Below are 17,207 nucleotides of genomic sequence, written 5' to 3'. Positions count from 1 at the left end.
ATAATGGCATCAACTTAGAACTCATTTTGTCTTATATATTTATATACTTCATTTTAAAAATAATTTTATATTCAGAAAAGCATAGTTACAAAAGAATCATAGAACCTACAAACAAGTCTTTTTAAGGTTATATGTTTTAAAAACTACCCATCCACATTTAACCTAGTACAACTATAAACACTACAATTAAGTACCTATTTAAAATACAGATTTTAAATACAAAAATGAAACATGAATATACTTGCATACACAAAACTAACAGTAAAAAACAAACCAACCAACCACAAATCTACCTCTCTTTTTCTGATGGTTATATTTTTTATTAATCTATTCTCTTTATATGGTGGTATATAGGCATACTTCTACTTTTAATGACATTTTTCTAATTCATAAATCTTACAAGTAACATTTGCCCCTATTATTATCATAACAAAGTAATAGAACAAGAAACAATCTTTCTTAAAGTTGGACAAATATTTCTCCTTATGTACCTTAATCAAATTGACAATGCAATCACAAATTTCGATCAGCCATTCTCATAATTCTTCCAACTTCTCTTTTCCATATTTTCTTTCTCCGGGCATTTGATCATGTTCCTGTATCTCATCCCCATCATGCTCAGTTATAGAATCACATCATGAATCAGCAATATTACGACATTATCCACCACATCTCTGTGCAGGTTTTTCTATTTGGCCATATAGGAATCCAGTTGATAGATAACAGCTTCCTAGGTGGAACTTTTATATGAAACCTCCCAAAAGTTAGCCAGGGCTTCATATATTTTGACATGAATAACTTATTCTTGTTGTTCTCCTCTCTCTTTCTCCTTAAAATATGGTGCTGGTACTTCTGAAAATTCCTCCTGCTTATGCATTCGTTTCTCTGTTAGTTCTGCCTGATTCTCTGCCCCAAGTTTTGGATTCACGGATTTCTGGTTCATCAGAGTTAGTTCCCCAGTCAGCTTTTCCAAAGAGTTACACACTTTCTTTCATATCAGCTGTAAAGTCCTTTCTAATTATCCTTAATTGATAAAAATTGGATTAATCTGATTGTTTCTTGCTGATCCACAAACGCTCACAGTTCTTTAAAAGCCATTTGCCTTGAAATCTTCTAAGTTACCAGTTGATCTAAAACATCAAGGATTTTCTGACATTAATTTAGCTTAAACACACGCTAAGTCTTCCATGCAAGTTCTTTCTAGTTCCCTTTCACAGTTGAAATACCCATTTCCTATTAGTCTCAGACTCTTGAGGTTAAATGTGAGGTAAAGAATATAAAGCAATCTTTAACTGTTTGTTAATCGTGAAGTTGTTATTAGGTCTAACCTTCCAAATTTACATAGCTTTTATTTTAAAGTGCGGAGATGCTAGTGGGGAACTCTCTGCTTACAGCTGCTTGCAACTGCGGCTTTGTTGATGTATTTTCCTTTAAAACTGAGTTCGTTAATGTCTCTCAGATAAGTAAAAGAATGCAGGTCCAGAAGAAAAGATATAAGTCATGAGATAAAGAGCTTCTCACAAAGTTATACCTTTGGTTTCTCATTAAGAATGGGCATTTGGCACTGCTTGGAGTTGTTTGGCAGTAGACAAGATGTGGGAGGGTTTTATTCATAGTCTTTACTGGCCTCGTGTGCTGACATGATATATGCCACGGCTGGACAGCAAAGTCAGAAACAGAAATTTGAGAACAACCTCGGAACTCGTTTTTCCTAAAGAATAATTTTCTCCAGTTGACGATGTCGCTGGACTGCAGTTTCCCACAGGTAGTGGTTTCTTGCCTGGGAGCTTACTGGGAGAGGAACCTACACAGTGACCATCTGGTCAAGGTCTCTCTTATATTAATACACTTTAGAATTCTTTCATTACTATCAAAATACAAAGGAATTCGGTCCATTTATTTTGTGGCCCTACAATGAGATCCAGAAGGGCATTCTGCCTGGCCAACAAAATAACTCTTTTGCCATTCTGCCTTCCAATACTGTGACATCATGGTAGATCAAAGGCAGCCAACCTTTCTTGGTGATATTGGGATGAATCAGGGTGGAGCTATTTAATAGACACTTAGTTTTGGGCAATAACATGTTACTCTGGCTAACCAAAGAAGCTTTTTGTCAGTTAAATGGTTTGTCTCAAATACTGCACATTGTGCCTCATGCAGTTTCTTTTAAACAGCTAAGCCAATGGTGGTGAATGCAACCCCGGTGCGGATGTCGGTCCCAATAGTTCCAGCAACGCAGACAGTCAAACAGGTAAGTTCTGTGTACCTCTACTTGATATGTGTAAAATAATTTCCCTCAAAAGCATAATACTTTCTCAGCAGGGGTGATGTCATTAAACTTTTCATTCCCTTGCAGGTGGCACCTAAACCGATTAATACAACTTCACAGATAGTGACCACAAGCCAGCCCCAGCAAAGACTCATTATGCCTGCCACGCCACTGCCACAGATCCAACCAAACCTCACCAACCTTCCCCCAGGAACTGTCCTGGCCCCAGCTCCTGGTGCAGGAAATGTGGGATATGCAGTTCTTCCGGCTCAATATGTCACACAGGTAGGGTGTTGATGGAAGAATGAAATTGACCAAAATCATGCACAAGGAATGTATGAAGCTTTTATTTAATTTGCTTCAGGGAACTTGAGAGTTTGTTTATATGATAAATTGGTTTAATATCACCTGCAGCAAAAATGAAAAGATCCAAAACAACCATGTAGTTATGGAGAAATTATATAAGAGGTTTATCAGTGAGAAGGAAACCAAGGAGAACAGAATTCAAATGTGTTATCTCATTCAAGATTTTCTTATTCTTGCTAATTTTTGTTGGGCTATGAAATGTAGCCTAAGTAAGATAATAATGAGCTTTGATGGTAGATAATGCAGATTGGCTATAGCATTGATTCCTAGAGAGTGTTAAATAAAGCAGTGTGTTTTGCTATGTTATGGTGATAGCTGATGAATTTTTCAGCCCAGGCACCCAAATTATGTGATGGTGTTATGAGACATGAGCACTGAAATAAGCATCTGTTTCATTAAATTCAGAGAGAAATATAAGTAAATTATAAAAGGGGTTTTCATTGCCACTGGAAACCTATGTATATATTGAACCTGAGAATATAATCCAAGATGACAAAATTATTCTCCTTCCTCCATCCAAATAGTCATGAACAATGCTTTCTGACTCTTAAGCACAGAATAAGCAGCATGTGATTAAGGCTGCTTTTTATGAAAATACTAATCTACAAACAATAAATCATGTACTAATTTTGTGCTCTTTTAGCTGCAGCAGTCATCCTATGTATCCATAGCAAGCAACGCCAGTCTTAGTGGGACATCTAGTATCCAGACCCAAGCCAGACTGCCATTTAATGGGTGTGTATTGGATAGATAAGTTAAAATTGTATTTAGTTTTGAACAGTGTTTAATTCAAATGGGAAGGGAAAGATTAACTGAAAATGATGTCCATTATTTGATTGTTAATCTCAAGTGTATTTTTAGGAGCAAAAAAACTTTTCCTCCACAGCACTACCTTCTATCTTTTTGCTTTGTTTGTATATGGCTTAGCTGACCAGTTGTGTCATTTTAGCCGCTAGCTCAGTTCACTACAAAGACATGGGACATGAAAACACATGGACATAGGTAGTTCAAACAGATGATTTGTAAAGCCATTTCAGATATTACCACGATCTTTGCTTCCATCCACTTGTCATCCGCAGTCATAGGCTTACAATCATAGGCTTACAATCTAAATCGGATGCAACTCACAAGGAAAGTGGATGGCAGTGAGGGTAGATATTAATTGCAGTACATACTGCCTCTTCTTCTCTCCCTCTAAGGCCAGGGCAATGGGAGTTGGGATGGAGGAGAATAGTAATTGTTCTGTGTCTTTTTAATTAGAATAATTGAAGTTATACCAAATGGCTGTCAAAAGCTAAATTACTTGTCTCTGGTAGAAACTGGCTAGCAAGAAACAAGGCCAGAGCAAGTACTATGGTATCTATGGAAAATGATCCTAAAGTATTTATCATCTGGTTTTGTATTTCTCTTGTGGAACATAGTGTGCTCTGGAAGCAACTGTCTATTACGGTCCTGTTCTCTGAGAATGGAATGATTTGGGTACATTGGATTTTGTAGGCTGATCTGAGGCAGAATTGTCCCATAGCAAGGATGGACAACAGCAGTAGGTCCAGGAGCTATTTTTCTGCCCCAGGACTCTGGTGGCTGCATGGGATGTCAAACAAAATGAAACAAAATTGAAAGTTGTCAGGAGTCCACTTCTGGTTCTAAAGAGAGGCTAAATGTCACAGAGCAGGGAAATAGGAGTGAAGCAAGTCTGGACACTGGTCTAAAGCTAGACAACATTTTACCATTGTGGAATTGAACGTGGCTTTTCCAGGGCCACAACGTCTCCACCCTCGTCCTACATCTTTGCACTTATTTAGTAGCCATTCTGGTTTTTTTCCTGTGAGCAAAATACCTGAAGATGTTACAATTGTTTTGCAGGGTAATTCCTTCTGAATCCGCAAATCGTCCCAGAAAGCCATGCAACTGTACAAAATCACTGTGTCTTAAACTGTAAGTATAATAATTTCTGTTGACAACTTCAAATGTTAAACATTCCACTTTCCTTCCAGCAATTGTATTGGAACTGGCTGTTAAAATGATAAACAAGTGGAGATTTTGAGTCCTACGGATTCTAGATTGTTATCTAGTCTTACTGAGCAACAGATGATGTGGCTACAGTCTGCACAATAGTTATTAAACTCCATGAACATGGTAGGATAAGGCCTTTTTTGATGGGATATGCCACTTGAGGACAGGATGTATTTGGACACAAACCTTCAGTGAGTTTGGTTAATTGAGTAAGAAGTGTAAGAAAACTTCTGTCTAGTGGACCAAGTCGATTTAGTTTGGCTGCAAAGCTGATAGAGAAAGCCTATGTTTTTATTTTGCTTCAGGGAAAACCCTCTCTTTGTTCATAAATAAGGGAAGGATCAGAAGACTTCTTTTTCTCTTCTAAAAGTCTATAACTCTGACCTTTGATAATGATTGTTTCATAAGTCGACTCCATAATTTTTACTTTGTGATACATAGCTTGGGAGGCACTGTTAAATATCCTTGAAATGATTATTGGCCTATTATGAACCTGCTTGGAGGAATTGGTGCAGCCTTTTAGGTTTGTTCTAGTTATGCAATCTGCAAGTTGTCATTACCTGCTATTTAATAGTGTAGAACCAACTACTCTTTTTAAACCATCATTGGGTTTTCTGTTTTAGGTATTGTGATTGCTTTGCCAACGGCGAATTCTGCAACAACTGCAACTGTGCAAATTGTTACAACAACCTGGATCATGAAAATGATAGACAAAAAGCAATCAAGGTAGGATTTCTTTTCAAACGGAATACTCTAGTTGAGGGTAGATGAATCCTAGGGAAATATATTTCTGAATGTCATTGATATCTTTGAAAAGAAAGTTCCTTTCTTACTTTGTTATCCTTCCTAGGCTGGATGGTATCGAGAGGCATGATAATTGAGTTTGAACTAAAGAGTTTCAGCTAGTTCTTCCTGCAAAGAACTGGCTTTAAGTCTCCATCATTTACTTGCTTTGAACGTTTCTTTGCCTTTGTCTTCTTAGGCTTGCCTTGATAGAAACCCTGAAGCGTTCAAGCCGAAAATAGGGAAGGGAAAAGAAGGTGAATCAGACAGGCGGCACAGCAAAGGTTGCAACTGCAAGCGGTCTGGATGCCTCAAAAACTATTGTGAATGTTACGAGGTAAGACTAGAAATAACATTGTAAAAAAAACCCTTAAATATGGTTTTCCCTATCTTCTCTTGAATAAAAAAAAACAATGCAAGAAGTATTTGAATAAGTTCTTAGATGAAAATTATATCATATGGAGAGGTTGAAAGGGAGAATTCATTATGGCAGTGTTAGTTTGGATTAATAAGGTTTATGTTTTTTGCTGGCTTCACTGAAAGGTATCCTAAATAACCAATAATTTTGACTACTGAATCAAATAAACATTGTGTGTGTGTGTGTGTGTGTGTATATGTATGTGTGTGTGTGTGTGTGTGTGTATATATATATATATATAAATTGTATAATATTTTTCTAGGCGAAGATTATGTGTTCTTCAATTTGTAAATGCATTGGCTGCAAGAACTTTGAGGAAAGTCCAGAGCGGAAGACATTGATGCATTTAGCTGATGCTGCGGAAGTACGAGTCCAGCAACAAACTGCCGCAAAAACAAAGCTATCCTCGCAGATTTCAGACCTACTGACAAGGCCAGCACCAGTGCTCACCAGTGGTGGGGGAAGGTCTGTCCATATCCAATTTGTTGTTGTTGTTATTATTATTATTATTTCATTATATATTTATACCCCACCTTTCTCGGTTGGCTTTGTGCAGTTTCTTAAATGATACAGTCAGTATAGGTTCCCCATGAAAGTAAAAAAAATAAAAAGGGGGAAACTGTTTAGGTCCATGCATCTCTCTCTACAAACCTGGTAGAAATCTACGATCAACTGGGGAGGGCCTTCTCTCTGTCCCACCACCTGCTGAAGCATTCTTGGTGGGAACAAAGGAGAAGGGTATTTTCAGTGGCTACTCCCAGACTGTGGAACTCCCTCCCAAGAGAGACCAGGCCTTCCGCAAGCAAGTTGACCTCCCTGTGACAGCAGGCTTTTGGGGAGGGGAGGATGGGGGCATGGTGCTGAGATATTTGTGGGTGGGATTTTGGGGGTGAAATTTCCTTTAAAAAGTAATTTTAATTATATTTTAACTGTATTTTAACTTGTATTGATGACAAAAATATTCAGTTGTGGGGTTTTTTTCATTTTTGCATTTTGCATTTTCTGTGTTTTTGAATTTTATTGGATTGTGTCATGTTATTGTTAGCCACCATGAGTCCCTATGGAGAAAAAATAGGATAGAAACAACAACAATAACAATGCTATTTGTTTACTTGAGAGAACACTTCTCTATGAATTTCTCAGTCCTCCAGCATGACTGTGTGGTCTACCTCTGTTGGAAGCTGGCCGTAGAGTGGTGTTCTTACTAGGAATCTCTAGCTCTTCCAAGCAGGACTTTACAATCATGTTTCAATGTAACTATAGAGTCATAGTGAGATTTATAGAGATAACATTTTAATCAACCAAATTTGCAAAAGTCAAACCTGCAGCACAGAGGACCAGTCGCATTACTCAGAGAGGAAATAGGATGTACAGTACTTCACAGTTTGAGGAATTACATTGGAATCCTAAAGGATGTGTCTCTGATTCATGCTCTTGACAAATATTGTGAAACTTCCCTGAAATAAAGCTGGCTTCTAAACAAAACCTGGTTTTCACCAATGTGTTACATGCAAGCATGTCCTTCTCTTGCCAGGTTACCCTTTACCTTTGTGACGAAGGAGGTTGCCGATGCGACGTGTGACTGCTTACTTGCACAGGCGGAACAGGCAGAGAAGGCAGGGCAGTCAAAGGCGGCAGCAGAACGAATTATTCTGGAAGAGTTTGGGCGTTGCCTGATGAGAATCATTAACTCAGCAGGGAAGTCTAAAAGTGACCCTTGTGCCATGAACTGCTAACTCTTGAAAAGGAGCTGAAGTCTAAACAGGACACTAAAAGGCACGTGGACACTTTGTTCTCAGCAGCCGTCTTCATTCTTAACTCAGTGCTGCTTGGTTTTCATTGGCGTATGTTGATATAGAGCTTTGTAATGACGAGTACCATTGTAGCTTAACTTTCTTCTACTTAACATCTGCAATGTGTATATTTTTTTCCTCTGCCATGTGTATATTTCTTTTCCTCACCCTCTAAACTATACAGGACTATGCAGATTTGTGAAGGCTTCCCCCCTCTTTTGCTGTTAGAAAATGTTATTCTGATAATTCTTTAACTTATTATTTGACATGTATAGTATTGAATTTTGTATAGAGAGGGGGGGGGGGCAGACATTGCCAAGTCTATTAGAAACATCTCTTGAGCACACTTCCTTTAAAATGACCAGTGGATCTTGGACACTCAGCAACGCAAGAGCACATTGATAGTCCCTAGACAAGTTGGTGGTAAACAAAAGTAAATAAATAAATATTTGCAGAAAAGCAATTTAGAAAGAGATGCAAATTTGCCTTGTTGGTTGAAGTTCTGACTTCAGTGGAAATACTTGTGTTGATTAAGAGTAGCACATTACTGTAGCTAGCTATGGAAATATATAGATATATGAAAATCAAGGTCAAAATATGTGTCCTATCTTCAGATTGCCGTAAAACGATTTTGGTAAGTTTTTTAAAAGTAATATATCACTGTAGCACATGGTCCAAATTTTAACAAACTATATTCATTTGGTTTTGGACAAATGTTAATGTAAGAGAATTTTAACATGACTCAAACACCCCTCAGCCCTCTGAAGGACCGGAGGCAAATTTATCTTGCTCTAACTACCATTCAATAAACAAATTCTGGGTAAGTTCCTAATCATCCAAATATGTTCTATTATGGCAGTATGAATCCAGTTACAGTAACAGTACTGTATATAATCTTAAAATAGTCTTTACCTTGTGAACTTCCAATGCATAAAATTATCTCTACTGACTGGGATGAAACTGATCGTTTGCCCACCAAGACTCAGTCCTCTCTCCTAAATTAGATCACATATTATTAAGCTCTTTTTGAAAGGAGATCATCCAATTTATGACATTGAAGGAATCCCCTTGGTACACTGAAAGTGACTTGTAGAATCCCATTGTCAGTGGGAATGCATAAACGTGAGTCAAGGATTGTTTTCATATATTTTTAATGCTGAATTGTTGAAGGCACAGTTCTCTAAAGATGAGGTGTACATTTGTAACTGTAATAGTTGTGTATAGATTTGGCTAGAATAAAAACACAGACCATTAGATGATGCTAGTCCATCCTAGATCATTTGAGACAATTGATTTCTGTGTATTTAAGAGCATTTGTTGGATTGTGATAATGAGACCGTAGATTTGTCTTTTTATAAATTACCTAAAACTGCATTTTCCCAAATAGCAGAAAAGGATCCATCATAGAAATGTGGGTGTGTCAGGCGTTTCCTTTTTAATAGAGAGCAAAGTCCTAGGAAGAATTCGCCCGAGTTGCTCAAATTAGCTGTACTCAAATAACTGCAAGCCATGTGTACTTTTGATATTGCTTCGACTGATATTTTAAAATATAATGAAGTAGTGCAGTGTGTTAGCTTTGCACTGTATTAAAAAAACTAGACCTAAAGATTACTTGGTGAAACAAGAAAAAGGATTAAATTGTATTGTTTGAATGGAGATGCTTAGAAGCGAGAATATTTGTGACAAATGCTATTAAAATGTTATAAACACAACTGCATGCTTTTCTAGCACGACAAACTATTCAACAAATTTGATTTTAAATTCTGTATTTGAATTACAAAGCACTTCCTAGCCATCTTAATATGCTCTGTAATTATTATGCTGCAATTCTTTAAAAGGGACTTTTTCAAAATATAACTGTACATATGTATTCTATTATGTACCTGTGCATGCATTGCACATAATAACTCTCTCACACACAACTCCTGAAAGGGAAGATATTCATTTTTGCAGAATATTTAGCAAGTGGAGCTCTTGATTAGAAAAAAAAATGTGTGCTATCTTTCAGAAAACATGGTGAGAACTCGCCTTTTGCTAATTACATAAGCATCTGTAGGATGAGAGATTTGTATAAATGTAAATTAGTGTAAGTGGATAAAGTAATATTTGATCAAGTTATTTTTTTAAAAATATGCAACCTTTTGACTAGAACTAAATTGGTGTTTAATTTTGTACATAGTCTTGTCTTATTTGAACTTGCACCTTTTTTGTGATGTGTATTTATATAAGTGTGCAGAAACCCTTTTGTGAAGTTGGGATTCCAGTTGTAGATTATGTATGATGGAACTATGTGTAAAAGATTTGAAAAAAAAGGTGCAATCAAAGATCTAGTTTTCTGTCTCTTAAAACAGGCTCTTGTCTTGTACTTAGCTTGGTTCTTCCCTTCTTTCACCTCATGTGGGTTTGTTGTTGTTGTTTTTTTGGGAAAAAAGCTTAGTTCTTTGTATTACATTGCTCAACAAACTCGTAAAAATAGTCAACTTCTCAGGAGATACTGGGAGAAAAAGTATGGAGGAGCACACCTGCAGCATGATTGTCTCCACTTCTTTGGAATTTTGCAGTATTCTGCCCAAGCCCCTATAGAAATGACTGGCAGGTGCTGGGGCCGAACATTTTTGTATCATATTTAATGTCAGCAGATTTTGAAAGAGGGGCAGTATTGGGGATTTATTTTCTAGTTCCGGTTTACATCTAAATAGAATTAAATTTATATTTACTAGACTATTCAAAGAGGACACTTTTTCTATATTGTAAAAAAACAAACAAACAAATGTCATAAATCACAAGGAAAAAATAAAACGTTTATACTATTATGTTCAAGTGGAATTCTTTCACGTTTTTCTTTATTAATTAGGAATACTAAACTTACTTACTTAGGTGATCCTTTGTTGTCCGAATATGATGGCCTTCAGGTGACTGTGGAGCCTTATTCTTGACCCGCATGTTCATCTACAGTGAGGGCACCGGTTTCCAAGTGGAAGGCAATTCTGGTCAGGGTTGGCTTGATGCACCTTCCTCTTGGCACGTCATGCCAGCCACATGACCTTGGAGGCGTCTATGGACAACGCAGGCTCTTTGGCTTAGAAATGGAGATGAGCTCCAACCCACAGAGTCAGACATGACCAGACTTAATGTCAGCGGAAAACCTTTACCTTTAGGCATTATCCACATTTAATCTTAAATACTAAGCTTTCTTTTGTATCAAGCAGAGCAAATGCCATTTTAGTTTGAAGTGTAGTGGATCTGTGGCTTTAGTGGTTTGGGGTTATTTTGTTATACCATTTTCCCAAAAATAAGACATCCCCTGAAAATAAGACCTAGTAGAAGTTTTGCTGAATTGCTCAATATTAGGCCTCCCCCAAAAGTAAGACCTAGCAAAGGTTTTGTTTAGAAGCATACCCACCAAACAGAACACCAGACCATGCAGGATTGGTAACGTACCATAGACTGTTGTATATGGAAATAATGGTAGTAACAAGAAATTCTTGATAGGATTCACAATTTGGTTATGCTGGTTTATGATGACAACTACTGTACAGTATATAATACATGTTCAATTTTTTTTTGTTCAACAATAAATGTGAATTCTTCTTCCTGGAAAAATAAGATATCCCCAGAAAATAAGACGTAGCACATCTTTGGCAACAAAAAATAATATAAGACACTGTCTTATTTTCGAGGAAGCACGGTACTGCATGCCCCTTTAAACTTGCAGCAAATTGGCAAATGCTATTTGACTCATTGAAATAAACAATAGAAGGGACGAGAACCCATTGCCATACATTATCACTTAGGCCCCTTCTACACTGACATATAAAATCCAGATTGTCTGCTTTGATATGGCAGTGTAGACTCATATAATCCAGCTCAAAGCAGATTATCCACTAATTATCCACTATTATCAGGAGAGAATGCCATACAGCCCGGAAAACTCACAACAACCCAGTGATTCCAGCCATGAAAGCATTTGACAACATGTTGAGGCAATCTTTGTCAGGGATGGAGAAAGACCTTGCTGAACTACAGCTCCCACAATTCCATAGCATTGAGACATGGCTTTTAAAGTGGTATCAAACTGTGTTAATCCTTCAATGTAGATGCAGCTTTAGATAACAGTTTTGTTAATCATTGACTTCGGCTTATTAACCATGAAGTAGGACTTGTTTGAGAGAACAGTACATACAAGAAATTTTGGGCATTTTTGGTATTATGATTATTATTTAATTTATATGAAACTAATGTAAGACACCAAATATTGACCACTTTACATCTTAATACAAAGTGGCATGGGATATTAGAACAGAAATAGGTAGGATACACTCAAATCAGGTACACTTCTTGCAACAAGAAAAATAAACCAAACAAATGCGGGGGGAAAAACCTCCCAATAATCACTGACACGTGTCATCCCATTCAGTGACTGTCTCTTTCCAAGAGCGGGAGTTGGTTTCGTCCATCTGTCTCTCTCTCTCCCCCCCCCCCCTTTCTTTCTCTTTTTGGATCATTCCATTGTCTCTAAGCCCCGCCCGTCTGCCACGTTTACTAACCAATAGGAGGCGAGAAAGAGGGAGGGTTTTCGCGCCAATTCTGTTTCTTCCCTCTCTCGCGATAAAACAACCCATGACACAAAAGAGCCATTCAAACTGTCCTCCTCAGTTTACCGCCTCTTTTTCTACGCCCGTTTCTCATTGGCTCTTACGTCTGTTTTCATTGGTCGGTTCTTGGAAAGGAAGGCCAATCAAAATGAATCCGTCGTTTAAGCCAATGAGGGAGCGGCACAGTTAGAAGCGAGGCTAGGTCAGGGGAGTTTCTCTGTTCGACTTCCTTTTGCTTGTTTCCTCTGTGGAGAGAGGGCGGTTAAATGGGAGCGGGCTTCAGAATCAAAGACCTGGGCTCGGAAACATGAGGTGTGTTTTCTAATACGAGTCAGAGTCTTTAATTTTTTCCTAACGCACCATGATAATTATTCATTTTAATTTAATAGATAAATTGTTATTGTTGTGTTGTTATTATTGTGTATATATGTATAGTTGAAGGCTTTCATGGCCGGAATCATTGGGCTGCTGTGATTTTTCTGGATGGTATGGCCATGTTCCAGAAGCATTCTCTCCTGACGTTTCGCCTACATCTATGGCAGGCATCCTCAGAGGTTGAGGTCTGATTGAAACTAGGCAAGTGGGGCTTATATATTTGTGGAATGTCCAGGTTGGGAGAAAGAACCCTCGTCTGTTTGAGGCAAGTGTGAATGTTGCAATTGGCCAGCTTGATTAACATTGAATAGCTTTGCAGCTTCAAGGCCTGGCTGTTTCCTGCCTGGGGGAATCCCTTGTTGGGAGGTGATTAGCTGGCCCTGATTGTTTCCTGCCTGGAATTCCCGTTTTCAGAGTGTTTATTTACTGTACTGATTTTAGAGTTTTTAAAATATTGGTTGACAGATTTTGTACGTTTTCATGGCTTCTTCTTTTCTGTTGAAATTGCCTGCATGCTTGAAATCATGAAAATGAACAAAATCTGGCTATCAGTATATTTTTAAAAATCTGAAATTTTGACAGTAAATAAAGAAGAACACTCACAAAACAGGAATTCCAGACACCAGCTAACACCTCCCAACAAAGGATTCCTCAAGGCAGGAAGCAGTCAGACTTTGATGCTGCAAGGTTATTCAATGCTAATCAAGCTGGCCAGTTGCAACATTTACACTTGCCTCAAACAGACAAGAGTTCTTTCTCCTATCCTGGACATTCCATAGATAAATAAACTCCACTTGCCTAGTTTCCATCAGACCTCACAACCTCTGAGGATGCCTGCCATATATGTGGGTGAAACATCAGGAGAGAATGCTTCTGGAACGTGGCCATACAGCCTGGAAAACTCACGCAACTCAGTGATCCCAGCCATGAAAGCCTTTGACAACACACAGATTTGTCATGTTGTGTTAGGAAGAAACCAGAGCCTCAGACTGAGAAATCGTGTGTGTGTGTGTGTTTTATATATTTTCTTTTTAAAGGATAAAATAGTCTGAAGCTATTTGATTTTTTTTAAGTCAAAACAATTTTCATTCTAAATGCAATATATATATATATCATATAACATGTAAATATATTTGTACATATAAAATAATTAGAGTTGGGAAGAAATCAAACATCTATAATGAATTGAGTTAGGAATACACACACACACACACACATATATATATATATACACACAATTGTGTTGTGTTAGGATGTAACTCAACCTTTGTTTCCTACTTCAACTGGTTTAAAATTTGTAGATTGTGAGTTTAAAATTGTTCTTTTACAAAATGATGTGAGCTGTTTTGTGTCATACCAAAAAGATAAAATCTAGATATAAATAAATATAACAATAATAAATTCATGTTAGGTTTCTCTTAGAAACATGGCATGCTTCTTGACATTCTCTTGCCAGGAATGCAATGACGTTTTTATGACCTACACAAATTGTATTAGGAATGGCTGGAGCTTCTGTCATCTGCTAAGCATGTTTTCCTGGCTAGTCATTGCATGGCATTGTATCTCTTGTAGTCCCAGGCTGCGTGCAACACGGTGGTACAGTAAAAAATGTGTATAAGGCAGGCAAGAGCAAACTTTGGCCCTCCGGGTGTTTTGGACTTTAACTCCCACAATTCCTAACAACAGTAGGCTGTTAGGAATTGTGGGAGTTGGAGTCCAAAACACCCGGAGGGCCAAAGTTTGCCCTTACCTAGTAAGAAATATGGTAGCAACTGTTTCCTTGTATTTGTTTTTTATTTTGTAAGATACCTCAAGTTCCAGCTTATACATGCATATTTTTATGTCCAGTGTTTTGAGTTGGCAGAAGGCTAAGCATTTTAAACTGTCTTCTCTACTTTCCTAGGAATTAATTTTTCCATTAACGTGCTACCAGGAATGTTGGAATCCCAAATCCCTCGAGGTGCAATTTTATTAATTTTTCTTCAAAATAAGTCTTGTTTTTATTTTAAAGACCTCTATTCATGAGTAGTATGCATATGTTTATGAAAGTGTATTATTTATAACAGTTGCTGCTTATGGTCATTTAATATTCTTTGAAAAGCACAACTTCTGTAAGTTTTGAAGTATTTGCCTTACATGGAGTAATTTCTGCTGCTTTGTCCCTGGTGTCCAGTGATTAAACCCTTTGCTGTTCACATCATGATTTGCTGTGATTATTCATCTTTTGAATGAGGACACCACATTTAAAAACTACCAGATTCTTCAATATAGTGTAATTAAAAATAGCAAAATGAATATGAAGAATACTTTTACATAATAATGTTTTCTTTTTTTTCAGGGATCAGGAAACTGCCAGTATAGCAAGGTAACCCAATGGACCCGTGTGAAACAGCAAGAATAGTTTATTGTTAGTTGCAACTAGAATATCTAATTGGCTCTCTGTTCAACTGGTTTTATGAATACTCTACTTGAGATTAACAGGATTCCAGTCATTAGGTCACTAATTTAAAAATGCACTATAAATAAGATATGTACATTGTGATTAGGAATTTGTTCATGTTTTTTTTTTTTCAAACTTATAGTCCAGCTCCCCAACAGTCTTAAGATGAGGACCTAGACGAGTGTGTGCACATGTGTTTCTGGTTTCACGCCCAACCCTCAAAATTTCATGTTAAAAAACCTGGTTTACTCATGAATTTTAACTAGTTAACCAAATCCTTATGCTGAGTCTTTGATGATGTAATCCACCAAAACTGACATCTGAATTGGACTTCCCAGATCAAATTCTATAGAAAAAATTAAGTTTAAATAAACTTATGATATTGGTTTGTAGAGTTGGCAAGTCTGCTTGACCTTGAGACGGCGCCAGTGCTCAGTTCCCTCAGTTCAGTCCAGGCGTGCAGTGCAGTGCAGTGCAATGGCTACTCCGCAACAGAAAGCACAGTGTGTTATTTGGCTTGTGCAAACTGAGTCTGTTATAACAGTGCAACGTAATTTTAGACGTCAGTATGATAGTGAACCACCCACAGCAAAAACTATCCGTCATTGGCTAAAGTCTTTCAAGGAAACTGGTAGTGTTTTAAAAGCAAAATCGCCAGGTAGACCGAGAACTTCTGAAGATGTTGTTGAACAAATCCGTGTTTCATGTGTTCGGAGCCCAAATAAGTCATTTGCCAGACGTAGTCTAGAATTAGGAGTGCCTAAAGGTACTGTTTATGATGTGGTACGTAAAAGACTTCATTTGCGTGCCTACAAATTGCAACTGTTACATGAAATAAAACCTACTGATAAAATCAAAAGGTGTGAGTTTGCTATTGACTTTCTACACAGAATTGATGATGATGGCAATTTTTTGAAAAATATTCTATTTTCTGATGAAGCTACATTTCATGTGAGTGGAACAGTTAATCGTCATAACTGCAGAATTTGGGGGGCAGAGCATCCACATGAAGTTATTCAGCATCAACCTGACTCTCCCAAAGTTAATGTTTGGTGCGGTTTGATGGAAGACCGTGTGATTGGTCCTTTCATTTTTGTAGAAGGAACAATAAATGGGGACATTTACTACAAGATGTTGACAGAGTATGTCTTTCCCCAAATGGAAGATATTGAGGCAGAAAAGGGGCTTGTGTTTTTCCAACAAGATGGTGCCCCACCTCATTACAGTAACCATGTGCGTGCAGCTCTTGACACTCGCTTTCCGGGAAGGTGGATAGGCAGGGCTGGCCCAATCTCTTGGCCACCACGAAGCCCGGACTTAACCCCAATGGACTTTTTCTTTTGGGGCCACGTAAAAAATCTTGTGTATGGTGAAAAGATCCAAGACATCAATCATTTACAGGAAAGAATCATTGCAGCAGTTGGGACAGTTACACCTGATATGTTGGTGAATACGTGGCGAGAACTGGAATATCGTCTTGACGTGTGCAGGGCAACAAATGGATCCCACGTTGAAGTCTACTAATACTAAAACAAAACTTGAAGGTACTCTTTTATTGTATGTACTCGATGTAGTTTTTCATTATTTTCACCATTTAATTTATACTTAAAACTAGGGAGTTCTTTTTCTAACACCCTGTATATCTTTTTAGCTTTAATTTATTGTGTTTTCACAATGTGTATTTGAATTTAAATTGTATTCTCAGTTATTGTAAGTTATTTTATGATATTTTGTGTAGCTCATTGTGGGTGAACTTTTATGTATGTATATGTTTCTAGATTGCACTTTTGTTGCCATGTAAGCTGCCCTGAGTCTCTTTTGGGAGATGGTGATGGGATATAAATAAAATTATTATCATAGCAACTATGATCATTTGTGCTTGCTTTAAAAGTTTATACTTTAATTTCTCCCAAACACTCAAGTATTTTTGAATCACTGGAAAAAAATTGGGCAGAACTTGCAATACTTGTGTCGACAGGGTTATGATGGAGGTGCTAATCTCAGTGGTCATATTAGTGGAGCACAGGCAATTATATCTCAGAAGTATCCATTGGCTGTCTGCACCCACTATAGTGCTCACTTACAAAATCAAGCTTTAGTAAAGACTTGCAACATTCCACTTGTCAGAAATTGCCAGGGAAGAATATCGTTG

At 37.5% G+C, this 17,207-nt stretch overlaps 1 protein-coding gene across 4 annotated transcripts in view; it reads left to right on the top strand.

Moving 5' to 3' along the window:
• The window catches only part of lin54 (lin-54 DREAM MuvB core complex component), a 35,932-nt gene extending 19,014 nt beyond the window's left edge, over positions 1-16,918 (top strand). For 3 of the 4 annotated variants that reach the window (XM_062981567.1, XM_062981568.1, XM_062981570.1), the window contains 10 exons: positions 2,175-2,251; positions 2,357-2,554; positions 3,279-3,370; positions 4,502-4,573; positions 5,275-5,377; positions 5,634-5,771; positions 6,115-6,317; positions 7,387-12,552; positions 14,519-14,575; positions 14,954-16,918. In XM_062981567.1, coding sequence (XP_062837637.1) covers positions 2,175-2,251; positions 2,357-2,554; positions 3,279-3,370; positions 4,502-4,573; positions 5,275-5,377; positions 5,634-5,771; positions 6,115-6,317; positions 7,387-7,588 — 1,085 coding nt within the window. In that variant the 3' untranslated portion in view covers positions 7,589-12,552; positions 14,519-14,575; positions 14,954-16,918. The remainder of the gene's footprint in view (positions 1-2,174; positions 2,252-2,356; positions 2,555-3,278; positions 3,371-4,501; positions 4,574-5,274; positions 5,378-5,633; positions 5,772-6,114; positions 6,318-7,386; positions 12,553-14,518; positions 14,576-14,953) is intronic. The other variant, XM_062981569.1, reaches the window with a different exon arrangement.
• Positions 16,919-17,207: the final 289 nt, after the last annotated feature.

This window comes from Anolis carolinensis, chromosome 5 (genome assembly GCF_035594765.1).
Source record: "Anolis carolinensis isolate JA03-04 chromosome 5, rAnoCar3.1.pri, whole genome shotgun sequence".
Taxonomy (NCBI): Eukaryota; Metazoa; Chordata; class Lepidosauria; order Squamata; family Dactyloidae; genus Anolis; species Anolis carolinensis.
This window is presented reverse-complemented; position numbering and strand designations above follow the sequence as displayed.